At 35.7% G+C, this 14,102-nt stretch overlaps 1 protein-coding gene across 2 annotated transcripts in view; it reads right to left on the bottom strand.

Moving 5' to 3' along the window:
• LOC110458743 (kalirin-like) overlaps positions 1-14,102 on the bottom strand; it is a 237,422-nt gene that overhangs the window by 49,484 nt on the left and 173,836 nt on the right. For both annotated transcript variants that reach the window (XM_021510631.1, XM_021510630.1), the window contains one exon: positions 682-867. In XM_021510631.1, coding sequence (XP_021366306.1) covers positions 682-867 — 186 coding nt within the window. The remainder of the gene's footprint in view (positions 1-681; positions 868-14,102) is intronic.

Genomic DNA, 14,102 nt, shown 5'->3' with positions numbered 1-14,102 from the left:
TAATTGCCCTTGATAAATGATAATTTGGGTTAAATAAATTAATCGACAATATAAAGGGACATAACCACGCATACATGCCGATTAAGTCATTCAAGGGAGAAAACTCCATCATTTATCCAAGACATAGAAAACTGTAACACAAATCCACAGTATGTGAAACCTTGTATCTTTGTATCACTGTTTCTATGAACATGTTTCGTCGAGTGATTAACACTCCGGCTTTCCATCCAGAGAGTCGAGGTTCAATCCCCAAAGCCAAGTTGTTGCATGAATATTCAAAGGTGTTTTTTTCCTGCTGACACAAATTCAATATTCCAGGCAGAAAATAAAATGGTCTTGGGCGGGTGCCACAGTATCTGTGCTGTAGCATTCAAGTGAGGTGCCACTATTGAAGAAGGCCGTTGCCTAGCTCACCTTAAAAAAGAACACTTTCAAATCCTCCAGCACACAAACTGGTACGCACACATATAGGTAATGAGCCGAAGGCCAAAGGACAAGAATTAAGTGCCTGATAAAGAAGTTCCTATCAAATTCCCGAATTGCAATGTTCGTATCATTTGCAAAAATTATATAATCTTATATTGTTAGTTATCTTAGAGATATGCTTCATCTAACTACAAAATAGCGCTATACTAACTGCTGTCTAATAAATAAATATGAAATTGCAACACAAGAACTTACAAAATTTGCAGATATGTCCTCCGGAGACCCTTCCTGTCCAAACAACGGACGCTGTAATTCCATAGGGGGAGGTAACTCTATTTCTTCCTCAATGTCCTCGTCAACAGGTTCTTCCAAGTGAGGCTTGGATGTCGACACCATGGAAACTGTGGACTGTATTTGGTCATTTGGCTGCTCATTTTGGTCCTACAAAACAAATTACAGCAATTGATTAAAACCAAAGTCCTGATCCTGTGTGGGATGAAGACAAAAACAAACTGTTGTTATTAAAGCATTAAACCAAACAAACAATATTTGAAACATAATTAAGACAATGGCACAGTTTTGATTATATTTCAAATATACACATACACAACAACAGACACATCAATATGAAAAGAGTTTGCTGGTAATTAGACAATACATGTACTTATATAATATAACAATTCATTGTAATTCACACAGAAGTATCAATACAATCATTCTCAATAATTTCTCTTTTGAAAAGTGCTGCAAAAATGTAAAAGATAGGTGCTGCAAAGAAATGCAATCAAATATACATATAATAGAAGCATTATACTAGAAAAGTATTTTTTGACATTTAAATCTATCTCTGGAAATCACATAAGTTTATTAAAACCCATAAAAAATGTGGCCAAGATCTCCCACGTTATATATGCATACATCAAGATTCATCTGCTATGGACGAGCATTTGTCTGAAAGCCATGAAGACTTTGATTAAGCTCTTCTGTGACACTGACCAAACATTTCTGTGACACAGACCAAACATTTCTGTGACACAGACCAAACATTCCAGTGATGCACACAAACTTCTCCCTTGACACTGATCAAACATATATGTGATACGGAGAAAACATTTCGGTTATTCAGATCAACCATTTCTGAAATACAGTCTGGATAATCATTGCACCTTGTGATAAAAACACATATACATATCATATTTTTTTTTACACATGTCCTTTGAATAAATAAATATATGAAAGAGACTGAAAATGATAGATATCAACTGTATTAGTGATTGAAATGAAGCATTAGAGAAATGGGAGAGCCAGAGATCAACACTTAGTTTTCTTTCATATTTCATTTTCATAACAAATCCATGCGTTTTCTTTCTTAAATATGAAGGAAGAAATCTTCGAAGATGTAGATCAACCAACAGCATGGGTTCAAAGTTCTTACAGTAGAGATGAGAGTTTGCAATACATCACAATCAAAACAACCAGAAGCCAATATCTAATTGTTATGTCTATCCAATTTTACGACATTTTCTCTCGAGAAGCACAGTCAGCGATAAATATGGAGGTATTATTAGCGTTAAATTTCATTAAGATTTGTTGAAAATCATGATAATATTTTGTTAATGGTGAGTTATATACCTTGAATCGTTCATATTTTGATGTGTTTATATTGGAATGACCTTCAGGCCCCTGTGATACAAAAATAGAATACGGTCAAGGTCATTCAGAGAAACAATGTTTGTAAACTTTGAGATAAATATTACTGTAAACTGATTTTTTCTTTAAATTTAACTCATTCAACCCTGAAATTTCATAATGAACTATTCCAACCTTAGAATTGGAAGAGTTCTATGCTACCACATATATTATGATTTTTATAAAGACTTCATTTATCTCCCATCAACCACTTTATCAAAACTGCCAGTGTTTTTCAGTTTTCAGCATTAGTTCAAAATCAATTATTTATAAACTTAATTAAAATCCATAAAACATTTGAAAATTAAAACTGATGGTTACAACAGCCTTTGACTAAAAATCAGTTTACAACATCATTAGGGGATAAGGTATGTGAAGATATATATATGTATCAATAAGTAATTTGTACATATACTATATGCCATCATGTAATGAAGAGATCATGATATAATCTGCAGAAAACACTTCACTTGGGTCTTGTGATAGGCTGCAGGGGTTAAATTTCTGAGGAAATATATATGACAAATGATATTTTCTGCACTGTTGTCACTATACTTATATATATGACTTATTTCGCTGATTAACTTATAAATACAATTATATTAATTTTCTGTCACAATTTAAACATTACTTAAACAATGTATAAATGACTATATATGACTTATTTCGCTGATTTACTTATAAATACAATTATATTAATTTTCTGTCACAATTTAAACATTACTTAAACAATGTATAAATGACTATAAGTACTCTGAGCTTAATTATAAAGCCTGTCTCTATCTGTTGATAGTTATTAAGAAAATACGATGCAATAGAGACACAACACCAGTCCTTAGGCATTGAGTGGTGAAAACAGTAGAAATATGTAAAGACAAGGAAAAAGAGACAATCGAAGGTAATTCTGAATTTTCACAACTTTGTCAGTTTATCTACAACCAAACATGTATTACATATAGCTTCATACAAATATATAACCAGTGATACAAATCACAGGGAATTGCTGGACAATCAAGTCAGGCAGAAATCAATATATGAATTACCGGTCTATTTAAACGATATCTAGACGTCCGTCCACATGGGCAGATGTTTGAGGCGACTCTGAGACACAAACGAACCATGGAACCACCACCACCACCATTTTTACGCATTCCTCCTTCCTCTGATGCCATCTTGTAAGCTTTGCTCTCATTGGCTAAAAATCAACATTGTTTATGAAGTACGTTTTTTTCTCTCATTGGTCAATAAAACATTTCTTCCTTACGAATATATTTAAAAAAAATAGCACCCTGTCATTGGCTACACAACAGAATCACTTATAAGAAAGCGCTTATCTCACATTTCAACGGTCACGATCAAATCATCTTTATATATCTATGCTACAATATCATCCCTTTATTGGTAATACAAATCTACATTGGTAGTAGATCTCGGAAACACCACGATCCCCGCATCTTCAGGGGACACATCATCCTGACAATTTTTTGTTCTAAAATCACATACTTATTCATCCCCAAAGGTATTTTATGAAATTCCCCAAGATCAGTGTCTGGATCAATCACTAAACATTGTCTTTAGGTAAGTTTTTCATCATTGGTTAATATCAACTCTCACAAACGTATCATGGGCACTGCCAGAGGCCACACACAAGGTTTCATGAAACTTTTTAAGATGAAATTACACGAGGCACAATAGCAAAAATGTTGACAACACTTTACTCCTGGAAACATCAACTATGTCTGATATGTTACTTCACAAAAACTACTGAATTTTTTAAAGGTCATAAAGGAAGGGCGACTCTTTAAGTGATCTCTAAAAGTGATCGCATAAAATGTATTGATCAGTTCAAACTTTGTAAAGGCATCAAATTCTTCGGTTGCTAAATATTATATGCATTGTTCCTTTTCTCTGTAAAAACTATTCTCACTTTTGATAATTTTGTTTTCAATCTCTTACTCCATACTTCCCACCTCTCACAATGGAAAACTGGGCAATAAATCACTTGCTACCACAGTCCCCTGTGGTAGGGTTCAGTATTATACAGGGTTCAGTATTATACAGGGTTCAGTATTATACAATGTAGACCTCAGGGGCATGGCCCAGATCCCCTGTGGTAGGGTTCAGTACTATACAATGTAGACCTCGGGGCATGGCCCAGATCACCTGTGGTAGGGTTCAGTACTATACAATGTACATGTAGACCTCAGATCCCGTGGTAGGGTTCAGTACTATACAATGTAGACCTCGGGGCATGGCCCAGATCACCTGTGGTAGGGTTCAGTATTATACAATGTAGACCACAGGGGCGTGGCCCAGATCCCTGTGGTAGGGTTCAGTGTTATACAAGTGACTGTTATAAAATACCAGATTTTAAAACACTTGACACCATTGTTGTCACACCAGTATCACCACGGTAACGGATTACCTCTGTATCACCACTGTAACGGATTACCACTGTATCACCCCGGTAACGGATTACCTCTGTATCACCACGGTAACGGATTACCTCTGTATCACCACGGTAACGGTTTACCACTGTATCACCACGGTAACAGATTACCTCTGTATCACCACTGTAACGGATTACCACTGTATCACCCCGGTAACTTCGTAGTCAACGTTTAAGTATCATATTCCCTTGGTAACACATTACTGCACATATTATTAGCCACAAAATGAACGGAGCAGAAAACAGAAATCTGAGAATCACCATTGCCATAAAATATCCGCCTTTCAACCTTTTCACTCGAACTATTAACTCTCATAGGAAATATTTCCTACATGTTAACAAAGGCCAATATAATATAACAGGCTCTAACGTATGTCATTTCCAAAATCACAATTAACTGTAGATAATTTCTCCTGTGAGTCGTTCAAAAGTAAACAAATAATTTCCCAGGTAAGTCATCACAAAGGTAAATGTCCATCTCCTAAGTCCCACAGGTAAATAATTTCCCAGGTAAGTCATCACAAAGGTAAATGTCCAAATCCTAGGTCACACAGGTAAATAATATCCCAGGTAAGTCATCACAAAGGTAAATGTCCATCTCCTACATCACAGGTATTAGACAGGTAGTCCCCAAGGTAAAAGTTAATATCCTAGGTCACACTGCTAGAAGTCCCACAGATAAATAATTTCCAGGTAAGCAAACCAATATATATCTCTTGCCTTCATTCCTATGTAATTAACTTTACATCTGCATTCAGTGGAAAACCAATCAGCTTCAGTAACACCTGTGTTCTACCTGTACATACATCGGTGCACCTAACCCTCTCTACCACACACCTGTAATTAGCCTCACCTATACAGGTGTCATCTATCTCCCGTACAGGTGAGCTATTTCTCATCTGTCACCATTCCATCAACACAATTATTTTATCAATATCCATTCATACTTTTCATAACATATTTACAACCCATCCACTGAAACGTACACACGAACACCATCTCCAAGTTTATAATAAACAAAAACATTTACAGTGTCCAATAATATTTCTATCTCAATATAATTTAGCTCTTGCAAAATTGATCCTATTTTAGCTTAATTGCTGAGCTCTGTTGACGTTTAATAAAGATATTTCATTTCTCATCAAGATTAATAACTTTCTCACATTAATATTCCAGTGATGTGTAAAAATGTATGTTTAAAATAAATTTCAACCAACCACACATTCCATCAGTTGTAAAGTGGAAATCTTATCATTATGTTTAGTTTCACAATTAGAAATTCAATATGCCTGAATTACAATTGTTCTTTTTATGGAAAAATGTTCTGAGTAAGTGTAACACCTTAATAATGTTGAAAAGTTTAAAGTTGTGATATAAAAGATTTTCTAAGGAATAGACCAAGGCGGTGGTCCTACGTCCTTGGATGACCTTAAGGATGTTAAATAAAGCAAACCAAACAGGTGGTCCTACGTCCTTAGATGACCTTAAGGATGTTAAATACAGCAAACCAAACAGGTGGTCCTACGTCCTTGGATGACCTTAAGGATGTTAAATAAAGCAAACCAAACAGGTGGTCCTACGTCCTAAGTACAACTTTCCTGAATACTAGCTAGCTAAGTAAAACTTTCCTGAATACTAGCTAGCTAAGTACAACTTTCCTGAATACTAGCTAGCTAAGTACAACTTCTTTGAATACTAGCTAGCTAAGTACAACTTTCCTGAATACTAGCTAACTAAGTACAACTTTCCTGAATACTAGCTAGCTAAGTACAACTTTCCTGAATACTAGCTAGCTAAGTACAACTTCCTTGAATACTAGCTAGCTAAGTACAACTTTCCTGAATACTAGCTAGCTAAGTAAAACTTTCCTGAATACTTAAGCTAGCTAAGTAAAACTTTCCTGAATACTTAAGCTAGCTATAAGTACAACTTTCCTGAATACTAGCTAACTAAGTACAACTTTCCTGAATACTAGCTAGCTAAGTACAACTTTCCTAAATACTAGCTAGCTAAGTAAAACTTTTACATCAGTTTATAAAGAATATCAGGTCAACTCCGCCCATCTGTCCAATAATATTATAACCACTGAATACAATTGAATACCAGAGTGTATTATATTTAGAACTACCTGTACAGGATACCAGTTTTTTAAAATGATTGCTTTGGCCAAACGTGTGTCGATAAACCAGGCAGTATAGCCATTTTGTATCGGTTTAGATATTGTAATCTTGTCAAAGAGGTGTAATACTCTGTCAAATCACAGACCTAAATAACCGCTCTAGATTATCGTAAACGTTGATAATCTTTTATTGACTTATATACTGAAATAATTATACAGGCACTGGGAATTAGTTTTAAAATGTAATCCTGTAATCTATGTCACTATTTACCTTACCTGTGTGAATTTGACATACCTGTAAGGTTTGACATTCCTGTTCAATGTCATTCTCTAACAACCCTGCAGGGTGAACACAATTATCTTAGCACATTTATTGCTTCAAAGAAGAACGGACGACCCTGGTATTTTCACACACTTTTGTATTAATATTCATAAGTGAGATCTGGTTTGCTTTTTTGATACTTGAAATATGTAGATTTTCACATTCCCAAAAAAAACCATTGTTATATTATCTGGAGGGGATAGGCTTAATATGGCTTTTGAAATCTGTGATTTTTTTTAATATAATCTAGATAACATTGCTATGAGGCACAGTAGTCTAGTGGTAGGACGCCAGGCTCGTGACCGAAGGGAGGCAGGTTCGAGTCACGGCACAGCACTGTGTTGTATCCTTGAGCAAGATACTTTACTCCGCTTGTTCCAGTTTACTCAGCTGTAAATGAGTATGTGGTTGGGCAGGGCTAGAAATGTGAGCGATGAAATGGCAGCACCGGCTGTATGCTCCCCAAGGAGTTGAGAATAATATTGGCTAGTTGCAAAGGCCCTATAATATAACCACGAATAGTAATTTGTGCATCACTTTGAGACAACCTACAAACTAGGTTGTGATAAAGCGATATATAAGAACCTCAAATTATTTTTTCAATTATTATGAGAATTGAAACTATGCAAAAAAAAGAGTTTCACATTTAATTTTTTTATCTCATCTTGTATCAAAGTTTCCCTTTATACACAAACAATCTCACAAATATCTCATGTTTTTGTTATTTAGATGGCAAAGTATTTGCTGTTGATAAATAAATCATATTATATATTTAAACGATGTACTATTTCATGTTGCTTAAACACTAACTACATACTTCACTTATTTGGAGGCAGTAACATTTTATGACATTTTAAATCATGGCCACTTAACCATTCCAAAAATACTTCCCTTTACATCTCTGGGCAGGAAAATATTTGTATGACATTTGAAATGATAAAAAAACATCCTATTTTATATATAATTATCGGTAATGGCGTATGCTAATAATGATATGGCCTTTGAAACATGTAACATTTATAAGCTTTCAAAATTACCAAGCATTTTGTTCCTAATTATCAACTAATTTACTGAACAACTCTGGTACAGCAGATTTTTGCGATAGCATTATACTTATGGGCGGATTGGTCGAGTGGTTAACACTGGCCTTCCACGCAGGCGGCCGGGGTTCGATCCCCAAAGTCGTCGTACGCATGGATATTCAGTGAAAGTGTTTTTCTCCTGCCCACACAACTCCAACAACCCAGGTGGAGTATAAATTAGTCTGGGGTGGATGTTGCGGTATCTGATGTAGCATTCAAGTGACGTGGCACTATAAATTATACTGTTGGAAGCACGGTTCCACTACAAACAGAATGCATTACATCTCCAGCACACACGCAGGCATATACACACATAGGGAGATATTAGCCAGGTGGCATAGGACAAGTAGCAAGCGCCTGATAAGGCAGCTCCTGCAAATTCCTCAAAATTGATTTAATTAATATATATATATGCTAATTATATTAATTGTATATCTATGTACTGTAAAGCGCTTTAGAGTGGCTTATGTTAGCTAGATAGGGTGCTATATCAAATATTATATATTCATATTCATTATACCTTGTTGTGTTGATGGCTTGTCAGTTTTTCTCTCTTTCAATCATGAATTGATCTAAAAACTCAATGCGCATAATTTTGGAGCATGAAAATGGGTTTGGGTTTTGATAGGGCATGCAGTTTGTGAAATACAGCAATGGCTAAATGAAATTTAATTGAAATTTAATCATTTATGGTTTCAGCACTTTACAATTGTGCTGAAGTCAATGCATTCATTTTTGGTTTGTTTTTGTTAAAGTGGTACATATTGAAAATCATTTACTCCGTCCGAAGTCAATAATATGACATAAAAGACGTCCATTTCCGACAATGCATACAATAGCAGGCTTTAAGTCAGTTTCAACACTCCGCATTCATGTTAAGAATTAATTTCACGCAAGCAATACTATTGAATACTTTTGTCACGGCAGCAACAATCAATTATTTATAGAATACATATTTTTAGATATTTATGAATATTTCATAAACAAGGGATCTGGAGAAAGGTTGGGTTTGTAGATGTTTTGAATAACGAATGGTTAGATTGAGTCAATTTACTTACATATCACTGAAAAAATAAAATAAATTTAATTTCATTTATCCTCTATAATAAATCCCGACTGGTTAAACTCACACAAACATCACGTTAATTTTCTACCCTTTCTACAGGACTTATTTTAATTTTGACAGTAAGCAGGGAGTTTTTTTTTGTGTAGTTTTGGTTAGAGGAAGGATATTAATTTTCATACAAGTGTAAAATTTGACAATTTTTATTTATTAAATTATGCAAGATTTAAATACATTTGGGGAAATTTAATAAGTTTAAGTCCATTGGAATTCTGACTAGTACATATTCCCATTAGACATGATTATTATCTACTGTTGTAATTCTCGATGTAAACACAACACACCAACACACAAAACAGATTGTGTGCTCCTCAGCATCCTATCTGTGATATTTGATAGTCACAATGAAGAGATGATATTGTAGTGTAGTGTGCTATATTTTAAAACTGGCTGATAACAAATACATATTTATATCTATCATACTAATAATAGACCTGCAATATATTTTTCAAAATTCTCGTAAACATTTTTTATATGAATACATATGAAATATATAAAAAATATATATAATTTTTTATTATCTTTTATATGAATACCATTTCAAATTTCATGGCACTCTAAAGCTATGTTATTATTTTTCTCCCGATATTCCTGTGAATAATTTGAATGGAAACCTGACATTACTGCAGACCTGTCACAGCAGCACTCATAGTTTCTGATTCTCTGTCCAATAAGAAACTGTCTTCTTTTAATCCTTTCAATCAATAAATCCCAATATATAGTGTATAATATGTTTATGGTGGAACTCTGTGGCGACTGTGATTCCCAGTGTCTTCAGCTGAATACACGTTCTCATCACTGACAGTCCTAATTCCACACACAACAGTTCCAACCGTTAGCTGTGGCTATTTTTAGAAGCGACCGTTTCAGTGCGAAATCAATGCCATACCCTCCCTCTGTGCTAGCTGCGTTCACACAATCACATTGTGGTTCCTGCCGGTGACTGTAACATCTGTGACAGTTGAAACGGTAACATTCTTACTTTGTAAACGTAGTGATATAGCTTACATTCTCAAGTGTTGCATCCACCGCAAAACAAGGATTTGCACACAGAAAAAGTGTTTCAAAGAACTATAGCGGGTATTCTGGAAGTGATTATATATTGAAACAAATCCTCGAAGTATTATTTCTATACAGAAATAATTTCATAATTGAATTCAAGTTTTGTACAACAACAAAAATGGAAAAAATGTGTGCACATTATATAAGGCTACTGTTCTTTTTTCAAAATACGGTATGAACACTTTTCGGCAACTTTTCAAGTAGTGAAAACATACACGAGTTCATCGATGATCGCAGAAGGCAGTATAACAACGTAAGGCCTGAGAAACAATGTGAAATATTTACACAGAATTCCAGCACATTTCGTCTCCATGGGAAATCCCTAGGAATTCAAGCATCCACATGACCTATCTGTACGATATCCTATTGATGACACTGATTATTAGGCTCTTCGCAGTCTGTCACTCTAACTAAGTGTGTTGTAGGAAGGACAAAACAACCCATGTAGACGTTTACATAATAAACATCGGCGATAAAACACTGACTTAGGTGGTGTGTACTATACCTCACGCATACACACAGTACACAAACACATAATCTCAGGTGTTCAATAACACATGTGGTGTGTACTATACCACACACATACACACAGTACACAAACACATAATCTCCGGTGTTCAATAACACATGTGGTGTGTACTATACCTCACACATACACACAGTACACAAACACATAATCTCCGGTGTTCAATAGCACATGTGGTGTGTACTATACCACACACATACACACAGTACACAAACACATAATCTCAGGTGTTCAATAATACATGTGGTGTGTACTATACCACACACATACACACAGTACACAAACACATAATCTCCGGTGTTCAATAATACAGACGCCAAGCCTTCCCACAAAGTACAGTCGCGCTAGTCAGTCAGAATTCTTTATCCTAGCTTTACATTCCTATATCTGAATAATCCTGGACAAAGACAACACAGGGCCTTGACACTTGTCCCAATTTTTGGTTCTAGCTAGATACTCATATAATATTAATGCTTCACAATAATAATGCAAGGATAGGGCTGACACCAACTCTACAGTCGCGGTAGTGCGGTCACATTTTTCCCGTCACAGCGAGTCATTGATAATCGAAGGTACTCTATACATAAATGAACTACTGCTTGCATTTAATCATATACATAAACACTGCCGGGGACTCCTACGAGCCAAACCTTATATTGTCGTCACATGATCACTGCCCGATCTGATGACACCTCATTATACAGCAATATATGGAAACGACTCGCTAATAGACATCTCACTGAATAGAAACTGGGTACTTGGTCCAAACACAAAGTCATCATTATTGTGACAAATCAGCAACTGTAAAGCTAACTATGCATCAACTACTGAAACAGAGACTTGACATAGTTAATGTGCTTTTTCTCTGCCGGAAAAAAGTATTGTCAACTTAATTATAGATTTTTCCTTATAATTTTTTACATAAAAATTTGTTTTATTGTATTGAAAACATGTTCGTCCTAATCAGATGTGTTTAAACTTGTTACAGTGGATGTTTTTATTACATAAACTTACAAATGAACTTTATAAAAATGTATTTGAGTTTGAAGGGATTAGGCTGACCAGTCTACAGACACAGATATGAGCCTCCTCTCAACCAGTTTGTTAAAGATTGTAAAAGATCTGCTAAAAACCGTGAACTTGTTGAGATAACGCAGACGGAGATCAACGATACTCTCTGAACTTAGCTTGTCTAAACCATATATTTCAGACAAAGCTTATATCAAGAGCTGAAATAAAATCTGCTTATGTCATTCTACATAAGTGGTGTGTATACACAAATCTACTGAAATGTTCAGGAAATTCCCGAACAACGCACATACAAAATTGAAACATCAGCCCCTCAAAAGGTTTTCCCAGGAACTAAAACTCTCCCTAGTTTCTGGCTGTACTGTTACTGAAGGGGAGGTTTCCTGGAACATTTATAATTGATCAGCAGCTTTATATATCTATGTACAGGTCACAACAGTCATAACCTGTGCTAGATCCTTTCTCGTTATTTTCCGCAATTAAATATGTTCAAACTCACAGGGCATTGTCCTTAAATTTACAATGAACATATTTTGCGATGTCCGGTTATACACTTTTCATGAGTCATCCCCCCCAAAGAAAAATATGACATATTTGTTCCCCTTGCCAAATCTGTACTTTCTAGATGCTAAACAGTTGATGAAAAGTACTCTGCATGTTTTTTTTAGATAATGACCTTAATGCAAATTTTTAAATGTCCTCCTTAGGACGACAGAAAGACCCCTGACATGGCCAAGTAGACCCAGGTAAGAATGTCACCACAGGTAGAAAACATGTAAAATTGGCAGAAACTCTAGATAAACATTCAGACCTTGATAAGGCCAGATAAAGAAAAGTGAAAGGTTTACCCATCTTCTCCCTTCCATTGACATCATTCACCGTGTGTATTGACTATCTGTATGAATTATCTATTCCACACAGAAATGTTTACTCGGCACGCCATACCCCCGTAACTGTATGCCTATCTAGGCGTGCATAATATTGACAGTCCAAAAGAAAGTGATGACAGAACCTGACTCCGACAGTCCCAAGCACGGATAATCAGTGACTCCATCCTCCCACCCCTCCCCAACAGTCCCGAGCACGGATAATCTGTGACTACATCTCCCCACCCCTCCCCGACACTCCCAAGCACGGATAATCAGTGACTACATCCCTCCACCTGTCCCCGACATTCCCAAGCACGGATAATCAGTGACTACATCCCTTCACCTGTCCCCGACATTCCCAAGCACGGATAATCAGTGACTACATCCCTCCACCTGTCCCCGACATTCCCAAGCACGGATAATCAGTGCCTCTATCACCCCCCTCCCTGACACTGTCCCAAGCACAGATAATCAGTGCATCCCACCCCACCCCCAACCCTTCCCCGAATAACATGTAAGGTCCTTAAGGGAGGTCACTCTATAAGGTAAAATGTGTACAACAGAAAAAATGTCCTGAAGGGAGATATTTCTACCACAAATCATAGGTATTGTAAGTATTTTGCAAAATAAATCTTTGACAGAACCAGCCTACACATACATAACTTTAACACATCATATGATCAACATATCTGTATAAATTCCACGTCTGATGTAGTTACACCTGTCAACCACTATTTATCTATCTGTACCTGTCTTAATGATTCTTATTTGCACATGTAATTTATAAGTATTCCATACCTGTAGCCCTACCTGTAATACTCGTAACATTTACACCTGTCATAAATGTGCAACTGTTATTGCCGAGAATCAAACAAACTGGAGATTTACCATATATTTATCAACTTTGGACTATTGTTGAAGTGAGTACAAGGTTATATGGACCTGAGAAAGTAATATTAACAGAGAAAAGGTTGAGGTCAATATCACTTTTTCAGGTCACTTTGTCTTAGTCAATATCACTTTTTCCGGTTGATTTTTCCCTATATTCACGAAAAATAAAAATCTTTTATTGTTATATTAGACGTAAAATAATAATTTTGTCATTAAAAAAAGATGCAACGCGTGAAAAATGTACAAAGGAAAGTCCCACAATCAGAAACAAGAGGCCCATGGGCCTAAACGGTCACCTGAGTTAACAGTATTTATTTTTGTTGTTGAAATATGTACCAATTTGAGTAAAAAATAGTATAATGTTAACTTAACTTTGTCAGGACCATGAGCTGATCATTCCTAGACCAATTTTAAGTGAGATCGGCCTATTAGAACTTAGTAGCAAAATAGCGGCCATGGCAGCCAAATTGTATTTCTGATTGACCCGAAAAATAACAACACTTTGTCAGGACCAT

The sequence above is a fragment of the Mizuhopecten yessoensis genome, unplaced genomic scaffold, assembly GCF_002113885.1.
Source record: "Mizuhopecten yessoensis strain PY_sf001 unplaced genomic scaffold, ASM211388v2 scaffold9737, whole genome shotgun sequence".
NCBI lineage: Eukaryota > Metazoa > Mollusca > Bivalvia > Pectinida > Pectinidae > Mizuhopecten > Mizuhopecten yessoensis.
Note: the sequence above shows the minus strand (reverse complement) of the source record. Positions and strands in the feature narration are given on the sequence as shown.